Here is a 17,822-nt window from a genome sequence, read left to right as displayed (position 1 = left end):
CGAATGAATTTTCCCCATAAGAAATAATGGAAATCAAATTAATCTGTGCAAGGCACCCAAAAGTATGAAAAAAAAAATTTTACCACATGAAATATACATTTTCCTACACACAAAGAGGATACATGCACAGTAGTAGAGTAGTACATGCACTACTCTACTAAATGAAGAATAAATGACACTTACCTTTATTGAAGATGCAGCAATGACTGATGAGACACTGTGTCCTGGGAGTGCCTTTTCCTCCTGAGTACTGTAGGTCCTGTTTGGCATTTTCTTCCAGAACAGGCCTTATCACACTGTGTATGCCACTACGATTCTTAAATCTCTCAAACCAACCTTTGCTGGCTTTAAATTCAATATGAGCACTAGTTCCAGGCGTTTTTCCCTGTTCACCTGGGTGTTAGTCGACTGGTGTGGGTTGCATCCTGGGAGACAAGATTAAGGACCCCAATGGAAATAAGTTAGTCTTCAATGACACTGACTTTTTTGGGTTATCCTGGGTGGCTAACCCTCTGGGGTTAATTGTTTCTTGGTATTCTCAATAAGCCACACCAACAACAGTGCTACAGCAGCATCAGCAGCAGCTGACAGTGCTACAGCAGCATCAGCAGCAGCTGACAGTGCTACAGCAGCAGCAGCAGCAGCAGCAGCTGACAGTGGTACAGCAGCAGCAGCAGCTGACAGTGCTACAGCAGCAGCAGCAGCAGCAGCTGACAGTGCTACAGCAGCAGCAGCAGCTGACAGTGCTACAGCAGCAGCAGCAGCTGACGGTGGTACAGCAGCAGCAGCAGCTGACAGTGCTACAGCAGCAGCAGCAGCTGACAGTGCTACAGCAGCAGCAGCAGCTGACAGTGCAGCAGCAGCAGCAGCAGCAGCTGACAGTGCTACAGCAGCAGCTGACAGTGCTACAGCAGCAGCAGACGATGCTACAGCAGCAGCAGACGATGCTACAGCAGCAGCAGACGGTACTACAGCAGCAGCTGACGGTGGTACAGCAGCAGCAGCAGCAGCTGACGGTGCTACAGCAGCAGCAGCAGCTGACAGTGCTACAGCAGCAGCAGCAGCAGCAGTTGACCATGGTACCACAGTATTTCGATAATATTTCTCACCCTTTTTACCACAGGGTTGGCACTAGAAGCTTTCTTGGGGCCCATGGTCACTTATTTTGCAGATAAAATCACCAAAAACACTGTAATAATACGAAATGTTACGATTGTATGCTTGGATGTTACCGCGGAGGCTGGCTTGTAAACAATGCCACCGGCGGAACATGCGAGGCTGGCTCAGGCCGCACATTAGACGCGTCTCGGACGAATAGTGTTGAGCGGGTTTTTTAGCGGTATGCGAGGCAAAATCTTAGCGATAAAATGTATCAGTATGCGGATTTAACGTTATGTGATGCCAACGGTATGCGGGGGTTCACTGTACTAGTACGGCTGAAACCCTGAAAGGATTAAACTGTCCAAACATAAATCTACGTTCACATGCGTAGTGCTCCGACCTTGATTTTCCCATTTGAAAGCATGTAAAAAAACATAGATCTACATTCGGAGCCTGCCACACGTCAATGTATATCTACGTTTGGACAGTTTAACCCTTAAACAGTCCAAACGTATATATACGTTTTTTCAACATCTGAAAGTATGTAAAAAAATGTAGATCTTCTTTTTTGTTTTACATTTGAAAACGTGTAAAAAAACTTTTATTTACAATTTTTTTTTTGTTATTGAAAATATAGAGGAGCAATGTGGCAGATGTTGCAAGTATATGGAATAGGTGGTAAGTTATTAAATGCTGTAAAGAGTTTTTATGAGGATAGTGAGGCTCAGGTTAGAGTGTGTAGAAGAGAGGGAGACTACTTCCCGGTAAAAGTAGGTCTTAGACAGGGATGTGTAATGTCACCATGGTTGTTTAATATATTTATAGATGGGGTTGTAAAGGAAGTAAATGGTAGGGTGTTCGGGAGAGGGGTGGGATTAAATTTTGGGGAATCAAATTAAAAATGGGAATTGACACAGTTACTTTTTGCTGATGATACTGTGCTTATGGGAGATTCTAAAGAAAAATTGCAAAGGTTAGTGAATGAGTTTGGGAATGTGTGTAAAGGTAGAAAGTTGAAAGTGAACATAGGAAAGAGTAAGGTGATGAGGGTATCAAATGATTTAGATAAAGAAAAATTGGATATCAAATTGGGGAGGAGGAGTATGGAAGAAGTGAATGTTTTCAGATACTTGGGAGTTGACGGGTCGGCGGATGGATTTATAAAGGATGAGGTTAATCATAGAATTGATGAGGGAAAAAAGTTGAGTGGTGCGTTGAGGTATATGTGGAGTCAAAAAACGTTATCTATGGAGGCAAAGAAGGGAATGTATGAAAGTATAGTAGTACCAACACTCTTATATGGGTGTGAAGCTTGGGTGGTAAATGCAGCAGCGAGGAGACGGTTGGAGGCAGTGGAGATGTCCTGTTTAAGGGCAATGTGTGGTGTAAATATTATGCAGAGAATTCGGAGTGTGGAAATTAGGAAAAGGTGTGGAGTTAATAAAAGTATTAGTCAGAGGGCAGAAGAGGGGTTGTTGAGGTGGTTTGGTCATTTAGAGAGAATGGGTCAAAATAGAATGACATGGAAAGCATATAAATCTATAGGGGAAGGAAGGCGGGGTAGGGGTCATCCTCGAAAGGGTTGGAGAGAGGGGGTAAAGGAGGTTTTGTGGGCAAGGGGCTTGGACTTCCAGCAAGCGTGCATGAGCATGTTAGATAGGAGTGAATGGAGACGAATGGTACTTGGGACCTGACGATCTGTTGGAGTGTGAGCAGGGTAATATTTAGTGAAGGGATTCAGGGAAACCGGTTATTTTCATATACTAGTCGGACTCGAGTTCTGGAAATGGGAAGTACAATGCCTGCACTTTAAAGGAGGGGTTTGGGATATTGGCAGTTTGGAGGGATATGTTGTGTATCTTTATATGTGTATGCTTCTAAACTGTTGTATTCTGAGCACCTCTGCAAAAACAGTGATAATGTGTGAGTGTGGTGAAAGTGTTGAATGATGATGAAAGTATTTTCTTTTTGGGGATTTTCTTTCTTTTTTTTGGGTCACCCTGCCTCGGTGGGAGACGGCCGACTTGTTGAAAAAAAAAAATTGAAAATATGTAAAAAAAAAGTATATCTACTTTTGTAGCACTACGAATTTGAACGATGATTTGTTTGGACCGTTTAAGGGTTAAGGGTTAATCCTATAACATGTAGAGAAATGTGCTCTTCATTTTAAAAGAAAAAAATTATTTTTTCATTTTTCAGAATATTCGGAGCGCCACGTGAATGAATGTAGATCTACATTTGGACAGTTTAACCCCTTGACTGTCGCAACCCCAAATCCTGAGGCGTCTCCTGGTGTGGCAAAATTTCCGAAAAAAAAAAAAAATTTTCTTATGAAATGATAGAAAATCTTTTCCCAATTGTAATGACACCAAAAGAACGAAATTTGATGGAAAACTGAAAGAATTACGCTCTCACAAAGTTAGCGACCTCGGTGATATTTATGAATCAGCGATTTTGCCCAATTTGAGCCCTATTTTTGGCTAATTCTATTGTTCCAGTCAACCAAACTCATAGCTGTTTCTTTAGAACTCCATTTTTTCTATTGACTGAGTACAAGAAACTGCCCATTTACTGATTTCAACTACCCAATAACATTGTCAGAAATTTGCAATTTGGCCAATTTCACAAAAATTAAAAAATATGACAATTTCAAAATAGGGTCCAGAATGAACAACACAGACATTCCTGGCTCTAAAATATTTTCTTTGTTCATCAGTCATGTCTCCAGGCCCCTCTGATATTACTCTTCCTTTCTATTTTGAATTTTTATTCAAACAAAAAATAGATTTACTGCTATGCAGGCTACTGCAATATTGTAATAATTGTATAAACAATGTCAACCCATTCATGACTGCATATTAGAATGGCTACTTGGACATTTATTGGAAAATGACATAACTTGTTTACTTTTGAACATCGGCAAAAATCAAACATTTCCCCTACTTTGAGCTCCATTTCAAGGTTCTTTTCATAGTAAAACCAATCAAACTCACCTCTATTTCTATAATATGTTTTCCATTCTATAAAATGAGACCAAGAAAATGAGAATACAACCATAAATAGTATATGAAAATAGACCACAAAGTCAGCATCTTAATTAAAAAAAAATAAGGTCGGAGTTTTTTTCTCATTATGCACTGCGTGCTGCAGGATTTTTTTTTATATGGTGCACACTGACCACACAGACCCATTCTCTCACATGTGGGCCTACCAGCTTTCTCCTGCTCGATTTGAAGCCGCTAGAATTTATGAGTATATATTCGCAAACACGGTGGTAATTTCTTTTGATACTTCTGCATTACAACTGCAATTGACTTGGAAGAATGGAGAATAAGAAGAGAACCTTCTTATTTTCCATCTTGGTTTTCATCTGTCTAGAAGGAACCTGTAGCAATGTTATTAAAAGTCGACGAATAAGACGTATATATACGACTGAAACAGTCAAAGGGTTAAGGATTAACCTAACCTTGTCAAACCCTGTGTAAAAAAAACAAAAAAGAGAAAAAGAAATGCCAGCTGCTTTAATCTACATCAATCACCAGCTAAGAGCTATATCAGCCTGGGGAAACCGATGGCAGGTAACACTTGCATCTGAGAAAACGCAAATGATGGTCTCTAGGCACCATGATGGTAATGATGGAGCAATGGTAAGTATGAATAGAAGTGTTAGGACCTGGGGATGAAGCTGATATCCTTGGGATGAAATTCGACTCCAAACTGATCACGAAGAACCACGTTGTAAACCTGGCAAACAAGGCAGCCAGGAAGCTTACTGTACTTTGACGTATTTAGCATCTGCTTGACAGAAGAGGATGCAAGATTCTGAACAAGGCACAAGTACTCTCACACCTTGAGTATGCCCCACTTTCTTGGATTGTCTGCCCCCATCTCATCTGCAACTTCTTGACTGAGTAGAAAACAGAGCAAGACACCTCATCTCTCGTCTGGACCCAGCCTGGATAGATCTGTCATTTCAGCAGAGCCTTCAACACCAGAGGGATGTGGGTGGCCTTACTGTTATGTACAAGGCCGATATCATCAAAGTACCACACCTGTCTCCACTCCAATGACAGTGTTAGGTGAGCTTCTACACAACAAGACAGGCAACAAACAGCAACTTCACTCTGACTGTACCCTTCTCTAGAACATCATTTCATCTCAGATCATTTATTCCCAGGATGAGTCTGGTCTGGAACATGTTCATACAACATAATGATTATTTTTTATTTTTTATTATCACACCGGCCGATTCCCACCAAGGCAGGGTGGCCCGAAAAAGAAAAACTTTCACCATCATTCACTCCATCACTGTCTTGCCAGAAGGGTGCTTTACACTACAGTTTTTAAACTGCAACATTAACACCCCTCCTTCAGAGTGCAGGCACTGTACTTCCCATCTCCAGAACTCAAGTCCGGCCTGCCGGTTTCCCTGAATCCCTTCATAAATGTTACTTTGCTCACACTCCAACAGCACGTCAAGTATTAAAAACCATTTGTCTCCATTCACTCCTATCAAACACGCTCACGCATGCCTGCTGGAAGTCCAAGCCCCTCGCACACAAAACCTCCTTTACCCCCTCCCTCCAACCCTTCCTAGGCCGACCCCTACCCCGCCTTCCTTCCACTACAGACTGATACACTCTTGAAGTCATTCTGTTTCGCTCCATTCTCTCTACATGTCCGAACCACCTCAACAACCCTTCCTCAGCCCTCTGGACAACAGTTTTGGTAATCCCGCACCTCCTCCTAACTTCCAAACTACGAATTCTCTGCATTATATTCACACCACACATTGCCCTCAGACATGACATCTCCACTGCCTCCAGCCTCCTCCTCGCCGCAACATTCATCACCCACGCTTCACACCCATACAAGAGCGTTGGTAAAACTATACTCTCATACATTCCCCTCTTTGCCTCCAAGGACAAAGTTCTTTGTCTCCACAGACTCCTAAGTGCACCACTCACTCTTTTTCCCTCATCAATTCTATGATTCACCTCATCCTTCATAGACCCATCCGCTGACACGTCCACTCCCAAATATCTGAATACGTTCACCTCCTCCATACTCTCTCCCTCCAATCTGATATTCAATCTTTCATCACCTAATCTTTTTGTTATCCTCATAACCTTACTCTTTCCTGTATTCACCTTTAATTTTCTTCTTTTGCACACCCTACCAAATTCATCCACCAATCTCTGCAACTTCTCTTCAGAATCTCCCAAGAGCACAGTGTCATCAGCAAAGAGCAGCTGTGACAACTCCCACTTTGTGTGTGATTCTTTATCTTTTAACTCCACGCCTCTTGCCAAGACCCTCGCATTTACTTCTCTTACAACCCCATCTATAAATATATTAAACAACCACGGTGACATCACACATCCTTGTCTAAGGCCTACTTTTACTGGGAAAAAATTTCCCTCTTTCCTACATACTCTAACTTGAGCCTCACTATCCTCGTAAAAACTCTTCACTGCTTTCAGTAACCTACCTCCTACACCATACACTTGCAACATCTGCCACATTGCCCCCCTATCCACCCTGTCATACGCCTTTTCCAAATCCATAAATGCCACAAAGACCTCTTTAGCCTTATCTAAATACTGTTCACTTATATGTTTCACTGTAAACACCTGGTCCACACACCCCCTACCTTTCCTAAAGCCTCCTTGTTCATCTGCTATCCTATTCTCCGTCTTACTCTTAATTCTTTCAATTATAACTCTACCATACACTTTACCAGGTACACTCAACAGACTTATCCCCCTATAATTTTTGCACTCTCTTTTATCCCCTTTGCCTTTATACAAAGGAACTATGCATGCTCTCTGCCAATCCCTAGGTACCTTACCCTCTTCCATACATTTATTAAATAATTGCACCAACCACTCCAAAACTATATCCCCACCTGCTTTTAACATTTCTATCTTTATCCCATCAATCCCGGCTGCCTTACCCCCTTTCATTTTACCTACTGCCTCACGAACTTCCCCCACACTCACAACTGGCTCTTCCTCACTCCTACAAGATGTTATTCCTCCTTGCCCTATACACGAAATCACAGCTTCCCTATCTTCATCAACATTTAACAATTCCTCAAAATATTCCTTCCATCTTCCCAATACCTCTAACTCTCCATTTAATAACTCTCCTCTCCTATTTTTAACTGACAAATCAATTTGTTCTCTAGGCTTTCTTAACTTGTTAATCTCACTCCAAAACTTTTTCTTATTTTCAACAAAATTTGTTGATAACATCTCACCCACTCTCTCATTTGCTCTCTTTTTACATTGCTTCACCACTCTCTTAACCTCTCTCTTTTTCTCCATATACTCTTCCCTCCTTGCATCACTTCTACTTTGTAAAAACTTCTCATATGCTAACTTTTTCTCCCTTACTACTCTCTTTACATCATCATTCCACCAATCGCTCCTCTTCCCTCCTGCACCCACTTTCCTGTAACCACAAACTTCTGCTGAACACTCTAACACTACATTTTTAAACCTACCCCATACCTCTTCGACCCCATTGCCTATGCTCTCATTAGCCCATCTATCCTCCAATAGCTGTTTATATCTTACCCTAACTGCCTCCTCTTTTAGTTTATAAACCTTCACCTCTCTCTTCCCTGATGCTTCTATTCTCCTTGTATCCCATCTACCTTTTACTCTCAGTGTAGCTACAACTAGAAAGTGATCTGATATATCTGTGGCCCCTCTATAAACATGTACATCCTGAAGTCTACTCAACAGTCTTTTATCTACCAATACATAATCCAACAAACTACTGTCATTTCGCCCTACATCATATCGTGTATACTTATTTATCCTCTTTTTCTTAAAATATGTATTACCTATAACTAAACCCCTTTCTATACAAAGTTCAATCAAAGGGCTCCCATTATCATTTACACCTGGCACCCCAAACTTACCTACCACACCCTCTCTAAAAGTTTCTCCTACTTTAGCATTCAAGTCCCCTACCACAATTACTCTCTCACTTGGTTCAAAGGCTCCTATACATTCACTTAACATCTCCCAAAATCTCTCTCTCTCCTCTGCATTCCTCTCTTCTCCAGGTGCATACACGCTTATTATGACCCACTTCTCGCATCCAACCTTTACTTTAATCCACATAATTCTTGAATTTACACATTCATATTCTCTTTTCTCCTTCCATAACTGATCATTTAACATTACTGCTACCCCTTCCTTTGCTCTAACTCTCTCAGATACTCCAGATTTAATCCCATTTATTTCCCCCCACTGAAACTCTCCTACCCCCTTCAGCTTTGTTTCGCTTAGGGCCAGGACATCCAACTTCTTTTCATTCATAACATCAGCAATCATCTGTTTCTTGTCATCCGCACTACATCCACGCACATTTAAGCAACCCAGTTTTATAAAGTTTTTCTTCTTCTCTTTTTTAGTAATTGTATACAGGAGAAGGGGTTACTAGCCCATTGCTCCCGGCATTTTAGTCGCCTCATACGACACGCATGGCTTACGGAGGAAAGATTCTTTTCCACTTCCCCATGGACAATAGAAGAAATAAAAAAGAACAAGAGCTATTTAGAAAAAGGAGAAAAACCTAGATGTATGTATATATATATATGCATGTGCGTGTCTGTGAAGTGTGACCAAAGTGTAAGTAGGAGTAGCAAGATATCCCTGTTATCTTAGCGTGTTTATGAGACAGAAAAAGAAACCAGCAATCCTACCATCATGCAAAACAGTTACAGGTTTTTGTTTCACAGTCATCTGGCAGTTGATTAAATGAAATTGCTGGCCCACAGATGGCTCCAACTTCATCATGCTCCCTATTTGTATGTCACATAACAATAAAAATGGCTGTTAAATGACCTGATATAGGTAACAGCTCTTAGCTTGTCAATAAAGTTAGGAATCCTTATCGTGTCAATAAAATTAGGAATGATTAACTTAATCTTGTCAAATCCTGTGTATAAAAAAGAGGGACAGAGGCTGACTGACCAACCGACTGACCTTCTTGCAGTGTTTGACGTGAGAAACTTTGTTGATTTCCCTATTCACAACTCTGGCTCCTCCCCTGACCCAGTAGTGAGTGATTTGGAACAAGGTAATCACTTGTCAACCCCTCAGCTATGTTGGATCATCTGACCACAAGGCTGTTTTTACAACACTTAACCCTTTCAGGGTTTTGGCCGTACTAGTATGGCTTAGGCACCAGGGTTTTTGACGTACTAGTACGCCTAAATTCTAGCGCCCTCAATTCTAGTGAGAGAAAGCTGGTAGGCCTACATATGAAAGAATGGGTCTATGTTGTCAGTGTGCGCGGTATAAAGAAAATCCTGCAGCACACAGTGCGTAATGAGGAAAAAAAAACTTGGACCGTGTTTTTGGATTAAAACAGCGACTTTGCACTGTATTTTCGTATGGCATTTATTGTTGTATTCTAGTTTTCCTGGTCTCACTTTATAGAACGGAAGACATATTACAGAAATTGAGATGATTTTGACTGGTTTTACAAAGAAAACTACCTTGAAATTGCACTCAAAGTAGCAGAAATGTTCGATTTTTACCAAAGTTCAAAAGTAAACAAATCATGCTATGCATCCAATACACGTGAACTGGTGAGTCTAATATTCTTTCACAAGTGCGCTGATAATATTTATACCATTTCTACACCAATGCAGTAGTCTGCGTAACAGTAAATCTTCTATTTTTTTGTGAGAATAAAAATTCAAAGTGGAAAGCAAAAGAATGTAAGAGGGGCATGGGGACGTGACTAATGAACAGAGGAAATGTTATTTTAATGCCAGGGATGTCTTTCCTGTTTATTCTGGACCCTATTCGGAAATTGGCATCTTTTGAAATTTGTGTGAAATTGGAAAAATTGCTAGATTCTGACCACTGTATTGGATAGTTGAAATCGGTAAATGGGTGGTTTCTTGTACTCATTCGATAGAAAAAATGGAGTTCTAGCGAAATAGTTATGATTTTTGTCGACAAGTACACTGGAATTGGCCGAAAATAGGGCTCGAAGTGGGGAAAATCGCCGATGCGTAAACATCGTCAAGACCGCTAACTTCGCGAGAGCATAATTCCGTAAGTTTTCCATCAAATTTCATACTTTTGGTGTCATTATGACTGGGAAAAGATTCTCTATCTTTTCATAAGATTTTTTTTTTTTTTTTTTTTTAAATTTGGGGGACCCTGAGAACAAGTCTCTGAGAGGGCCTGTCGACCCTGAAAGGGTTAAGATCCCAACAGAATGAGGTGAGGAGTCCACACACACAACCTGGCTATGGGAAAAAGGTAACTGGCCAGCCCTTTGCTCTGAGGTCACCACCACCGACTAGAATGCTCTTCTCCAAGGGGATGTTGACAACCAAGCGAATACCTTCACTGGACACATCCTTAATCTACGACAAGAACACATCCCTCACCGGCAGTATGTGATGAAGCCTACAGATCAGCCTTGGTTCGGCTTTTGTTGTAGAGAGGCTGCTACTGCCAAGTACAAGGCTTGGCAAAAGTATAAGAGACATCCTACTACCTATAACAGGTACTTGCACAGGCAAGCCTATAGGCATATGAGTGAAGTTCAAAAATTGGCCATCAGATACCTACACAGATACCTAACTGTTGCATATGTGTCTTACCTAACAACCTGTCGGTATTTTATACCATTTTAATATTCACTCTGTCAGACACTGCAACACAATGGTATCTTGGTACAAAACAGAAAACAACTTGGACAACTTCTACTAGTGAGAATGGCTGGATTTGAGAGGGACGTGACCTCCCAACGACTACATTCTTACCTCTACTAGTGGCCTACATCTGACCTCCTGGCGGTATATAAGGCTCCATCCTGTCACTTCAACTCCATATTGTTTCAGACTATGGGACGATACTCTTCTCCAGACTGAGGGACTGACCACCTCAAAACTTCAAGGGTGATGGACTGATTACATCATCTTCACATCTCTTCAATCAACTTTTCTGAACTCAACTGAAGAAGCCTACTGTGCAGGCGAAACGTCTCAAAATAAAGATACCTAACTGTTGCATATGTATCTTACTTAACAACAAAATGTAAGTTCCTGATCCAGCAAGGGATCCTCCTTGGCTAGCTGCAAGAACTGTCAAAACTGTCAGTGGTGACAATAAGGAAGGAGGAGGTGCATCATCTTCTTAAATCGCTTGACCAAGAAAAGGCTTTTGGCCCAGACAAGTTGAGCACAAGATTGCTGAGTAGATGTGCAGACCAGCTAGCAGCACCTCTAACTCGCATTTTTCAGCACTGCCTAGTACAGTGTAAATGGCCTTCTCTGTGGAAAGAGGCAAATGTAGTTCCTGTTCACAAAAAGAAGAGCAGAGCAGAGTGACCAGTGTCACTCCTGCTAATCATTGGCAAGATCCTTGAGACAATCTCAAGACAAGTGACAGTTTTCTAACTACCACTCACTACTTTGTGACCATCAATATGGCTTCAGGAAAGGTTACTCTGCTGCTGGTCTGTTGTTAAGCCTCTCCACTAAATGGCACCAGACACTGGATGAATCCAAAGTCAGCTGTGTGGTAGCACTGGACATTACTGGTGCTTTCGACTAAGTGTAGCACCAGGGCCTCTTGGTATAACTCCAAGCACTGGGAACTGCAGGCTTTACATTATGTCTCTTCAGTGATTACCTTCATGGTAGATCTCTAAGGGTAGTTCTTAATGGAACAGAATCAACAAGACATCCTACTGGGGCAAGTGTTCCACAGGGAAGTGTGCTTGGGCCACTGTTATGGATGTCTACTTCAATGACCTTCATCTCATCCCAGAATCATATGCATATGCAGACAACTGTTCTCTGACATTTACTTATCCAAGAGAAGAAATACCAGCTGCTCTAAGCTACATCAATCACCAGCTAAGAGCTATATCAGCCTGGGGAAACTGATGGCAGCTAACATTTGCACCTGAGAAAATACAAATGATGGCCTCTAGGCACCATGATGGTAATGCCGGAGCAGTAATAAGTATGAATGGGAGAGTGTTGGTACCCGGGAAAGAAGTTGATATCCTTGGGGTGAAATTTGACTCCAAACTTATCATGAAAAACCACAGTGTAAATCTTGCAAACAAGGCAGTCAGGAAGCTTACAGCATTTCGACGTATCTTGCATTTACTCAACGGTAGGGGTTGCAAAATTCTGTATGAGGCACAAGTATGCTAACACCTTGAGTACTATGCACTTTCTTGGCATGCCTGCCCTCCCATCTCATCTGCAACTGCTTGACAATATATAACAGAGCAAGACACCTCATCTCTTGCCTGGACCCATCCTGGATAGATCTGTCATTTCAGCAGAGCCTTTGACACTGGAGGGATGTGGGCAGCCCTAATGTTATGTACAAGGTGAACACTGTCAAAGTACCACACTTGGCTCCACTTCGTGGACAGCAAGGAGCAAGCTTCTATACCACAAGACTGGCAAAAAGCAGCATCTTCACTCTGGCTGTACCCTTCTCCAGAACATCACTTCACAGGAGATCATTTATCCCCAGAATGACTCGAGTCTGGAACACATTTGTACAGCATAATGATATCACCGAGATAAAGTCAGTTGATCAAATGAAAATGCTGGCCCACAGATGGCTCCAACTTCATCCTGTTCCCTACTTGCATGTTTCATAATAATAAAAATGCTTTCAAGTGAGATGATGTAGGTAACAGCTCTTAGCTTGTCAGTATGGTTAGGAATGCTCAACTTGTAAAGCTAGGGACCCTTAACCTAATCTTGTCAAACCCTGTGTAAAAAAAAAAAAAAAAAAAAAAGGGGGGGGGGAGGGAAGGAGACAGAGATAGACAGAGCCAGACAAACACACAGACACCTACCTACCTTTTTGGCAGTGGAGACAATACAGTATGAAGGAAGGTAGTCTCTTGTTCAGCACCTTTGAGTGAGTGTCTTGGTCTTGGTTCTGTAGCTTGCAATGGAGGGTCATCATCAGAATCTATTTCCGAGCCTGGCACAATCTGTAAAGTGATGCTCTCTTACACATCCCACCTTAAATGTCCTACTTCAAAAACATACAAATTCTTGTGTATTACTTTATCTAGTATGCAATATCTAGCTAGTAAAGTGTATATTTGGGCTATTACCTTATGCCTGCTGGCAGAACCTTTTTACACCAAACATTTGTGTGCTTGTGTAAATGACTTTTACACCCAATTATTTATGTATGCGGGATTACCAAAACTGTTGTCCAGAGGGCTGAGGAAGGGTTGTTGAGGTGGTTCGGACATGTGGAGAGAATGGAGCGAAACAGAATAACTTCAAGAGTGTATCAGTCTGTAGTGGAAGGAAGGCGGGGTAGGGGTCGGCCTAGGAAAGGTTGGAGGGAGGGGGTAAAGGAGGTTTTGTGTGCGAGGGGCTTGGACTTCCAGCAGGCATGCGTGAGCGTGTTTGATAGGAGTGAATGGAGACAAATGGTTTTTAATACTTGACGTGCTGTTGGAGTGTGAGCAAAGTAACATTTATGAAGGGATTCAGGGAAACCGGCAGGCCGGACTTGAGTCCTGGAGATGGGAAGTACAGTGCCTGCACTCTGAAGGAGGGGTGTTAATGTTGCAGTTTAAAAACTGTAGTGTAAAGCACCCTTCTGGCAAGACAGTGATGGAGTGAATGATGGTGAAAATTTTTCTTTTTCGGGCCACCCTGCCTTGGTGGGAATCGGCCAGTGTGATAATAAAAAAATAAAATAAGTAAATTAAATACAAAAAAATTTATAGCACAACAGGCCTTTAATGGAAGATTCTATTCTAAGGAGAGCTCTTTAGCACCAGTCCTTAACCCTTTGACTGTTTTCGACGTATAAATACGTCTTACGAACCAATGTTTCTGACGTATATATACTCAATAATTCTAGCGGCTTCAAATCAAGCGGGAGAAAGCTGGTAGGCCCACATGTGAGAGAATGCATTGCATTTATCTACATTTAACCCTTTGAGGGTCCGTCCCGTAGATCTACGGCTTTACGTTCAGGGTCCAAACCGTAGATCTACGTCATGAGCTCAGCTCACTCTGATAAACTGTAGTGGTACATTTGGGCCTAGATATGAGAGAATACATCTATGTGGTATGTGTGCACCACATAAAACAGATCCTGCAGCACACTGTGTATAATGAGAGAAAAAACTGAAATCATGATTTTTCGATTAAAACAGCGACTTTGCAGTGTTTTCTCGTATGTTTTTTATAGTTGTATTTGCGATTTCTTGGGCTCATTTGATAGAATGGAAGGCATATTACAGAAATAAGAGATGATTTTGACTGGTTTTAGCACTGGAAATGGCATGAAACTGAGCTCAAAGTAGCGGAAATGTTAAATTTTTGCCGATATTCAAGAGTAAACAAACGACCTCACACGTCTAATACACGCCAGCTGGTGGGTCTAATATGCATTCACAAATATGGTGATGATATTTATACAATTATTACAATATTGCATAAGAGTAAATCTTCTATTTTTTGGTGTGAATAAAAATTCATTATGTGAATAAAAAATAAAAATGGAATTTATTTGTAAAGCCTCAAAACCTAACTAATGAACAGAGGAAATGTTAGTTTAGTTCCAGGAATACCTACATTGTTTATTCTTTACCCTATTTTGAAATTGGAATATTTTGAACTTTGTGTTAAATTGGCCAAATTAACAATTTCCGATCACTTTAATTTGTCGTTGAAACAGTTGACTTGGCGATTTCTTGTGCTCAATCGATAGAATAGAAGTAATACTAGTGAAATAGGTAAGAATTTGGTTGACTGGAATAATGTAATTGGCCTAAAATGGGAGTCAAAGTCGGCAAAATCGCCGATTCATAAATATCGCTGACACATCAAAATTCGCGAGAGCATAATTTCGTCAATTTTCCATCAAATTTCGTACTTTTTGTTTTATTCCCTTCACAAAAAGATTCTCTACCATTTCATAATAAAAAATAATTTTTTTTTTTTTAAATTCTTGGACACTGGTGCACCACTTCAGATTTGGGCCTTGGACCCTGAAGGGGTTAAGGGAATAATGGAATGGAATGCATCCAGGAGGAAACTGGTGGTGAGGGGGGCTAGCAGTATACACCACAGAGATGCTAAGTCTAACATAACACAAAGGAGGTCCAAAGGGCATGGGAGGGAGAAATATCCAGCCTGCTTTGGGATAATGGCGAGCCATTCAGAGTGAAAGATGAAAAAAGTCACAAAAAGTGAATTGCAAACTGGTAGAAACACAGCAGCTGGAAGGACATAGGTAAATACTGGTTTTCTAACAGAGCTTAAGATGCGTGGAACAGTCTTCCCAGTAGGGTGACAGAGGCGAGGACCTTGGGTAGCTTTAAGAAGAGATTGGACAAATATATGAGTGGGAGGGGCTGGGTTTGATTGGTGTCATTGGGTATGGGAGTTATTTCTTGGGTAGCTTTAGGTAGAGGTCGTTTTGATAAGGACCTGCCTCGCATGGGCCAGTAGACCTTCTGCAGTGTTCCTCCAGTCTTATGTTCTTATGTTCTTAAAAGGCTTACTATAAGTATAAATAACATGGTATATAACTTAGATTGTCTTACAAGTTTTGTTAAAACCAAATAAAGTCAAATGTATCATTCCATAAAATTCATAGGGTATTTACAACTCTTTAATAGTGGTGAGTTATACATAATTCACATATAATGGGTTCTTGGTATACATAATATGTGCTACAACCAATGCAAACTATAAACCCTTAAACAGAAACTTAAATACCAGAGATGAGATATTTTGACCTAAGTTCAACATCTTCAAATTAAAGTTATAAAAAGTTAATGACACACAGTATCATGCATAATAATCACACACTAACTCTCTGATAAGAGCATTCAAAAGTTATTATAATGTTCACTTAAGACAGCATATGAATATAAATATAGAAGTACAATGAATAATGATACAATCACTGTCACTGCAAGAAAAACATAACTCATTTGAAGCAGTCACCTGATGGAAGGGAAACATCAATAGAGAACTATTTGAGGAAGGCATACAGCCTTAAGTTAGTAAGGTGAGACAGGAGCAGCACACCTTTAAGGTGCTGCTGCTACACACACTACACTCCACACTGATGCCATCACTCCCCATTTGGAGAAATATCACCAATTCTATTACAGCAGTTAAAAGTAACAAAATATTGATCAATAATATTAACAGCAAAACAAATTTAAAAGTGAGCTGTGATGTGGAATTATCACAAACATATTGGCATAGTTAATAAACAAGTGCAACTACATGTATATAGAAGAGACAGTTGACAATGTCAGACATACCTGCAACACATCAAATGTGTAAAGCAGTATGAGAAGAACAATTCTAGAATATTTTTAAACAAATAAAATAACCAAAGAAAATGTAGGCCTAATAACTATGCAAATAAAAAAATATGTAAAATACACGAGTAATAAGTGGGAAAGAAGAGAGAAAAGTAAGGTGTTTCTTGTTTGAGTGAGAGTAACAGTGGTCTGTGAATCATCATGCTGGATTGCATAAGAGTAGTAAATCACTGGTTATGATGTGCCAGATGATGAGTCCACGGCCACACGAGTTTCGGTGCTCACAGTGAAGGCCAAGAACAGATTCTCTGATACAAGTGGGCCGGGCTACTTCTGTAAAGTGAAACATAGCAAATTTTTTTCAAATGCGTATAAAAGCCTGATAGCATGTTTAGACTATAATATATTAAGTGAGCAATAGAGCTAGGCCTAAAAAATACATATACAGCACACACACATTATTTACCTTAAAATATTTTCATTCTTAGCTTACAGTGGCATATATATTTTAGTAGTAGGTCTGAATAAATGAAAAATGGGTATAATTAATCCTTTGAGGGTCCATCCCGTAGTTCTACGGCTTTGAAGTAGGGTCCAAGGTGTAGTACTATGTTATGAGCTCGGCTCATTTAGATAAGCTTTGAGCGGTAAATGTGGGCCTAGAAATGAGAGAATGCATCTATGTGGTAAGTGTACATCATATTAAACAAATCCTGCAGCCCACAGTGCATAATGAGAAAAAAAACTGACCGTGTTTTTGGATTAGCCCTTTCACTATCGGTCCCGTAATATTATGGCTTACAAGCCAGTGTCGGTCTCAAAATATTATGCCAAAATTCTAGCGGCTTCAAATTGTGCAGGAGAAAGCTGGTAGGCCTACATATGAGAGAATGGGCCTGAGTGGTCAGTGTGTGCAGCACAAAAAAAAATCCTGCAGCACGTAGTGCATAATGAGAAAAAATAACTCCAACCATGTGTTTGGTTTAAATCACTGAATTTGTGGTGTATTTTCATATGGAACTTATGGTTCTATTCTCGTTTTCTTGGTCTCCTTTGATAGAAAATATGTATTACAAAAATAAAGATGATTTTGAATGGTTTACAGATTAAAATACCTTGAAATTTAGCTCAAAGTAAAGGAAATGTTTGATTTTTGCCAATGTTTGAGTAAATAAATCACGTCACACATCTAATACACGTCTAATGTACTTTCACAAATGCACTGATGTTATTTATACCATTTATACAATAATGCAGTAGTCTGCATAACAGTAAATCTTCAATTTTTTGTGTAAATAAAAATTCAAAATGGAAAGCAAGCATAATAGTATATGAGGGGCCTAGAGACATGACTAATGAACAGAGAAAATTTTATTTTAGTGCTAGGA

The 17,822-nt window shown here is 40.4% G+C and overlaps 1 protein-coding gene across 3 annotated transcripts in view; it reads right to left on the bottom strand.

Moving 5' to 3' along the window:
* Cds (CDP-diacylglycerol synthase) overlaps nt 1-17,822 on the bottom strand; it is a 194,793-nt gene that overhangs the window by 146,306 nt on the left and 30,665 nt on the right. For all 3 annotated transcript variants that reach the window (XM_070092531.1, XM_070092534.1, XM_070092532.1), the window contains exon 2: nt 12,977-13,113. In XM_070092531.1, the coding sequence (XP_069948632.1) occupies nt 12,977-13,113 (137 nt within the window). The remainder of the gene's footprint in view (nt 1-12,976; nt 13,114-17,822) is intronic.

Source organism: Cherax quadricarinatus, chromosome 39 (assembly GCF_038502225.1).
Source record: "Cherax quadricarinatus isolate ZL_2023a chromosome 39, ASM3850222v1, whole genome shotgun sequence".
NCBI classification, from domain to species: Eukaryota; Metazoa; Arthropoda; class Malacostraca; order Decapoda; family Parastacidae; genus Cherax; species Cherax quadricarinatus.
This window is presented reverse-complemented; position numbering and strand designations above follow the sequence as displayed.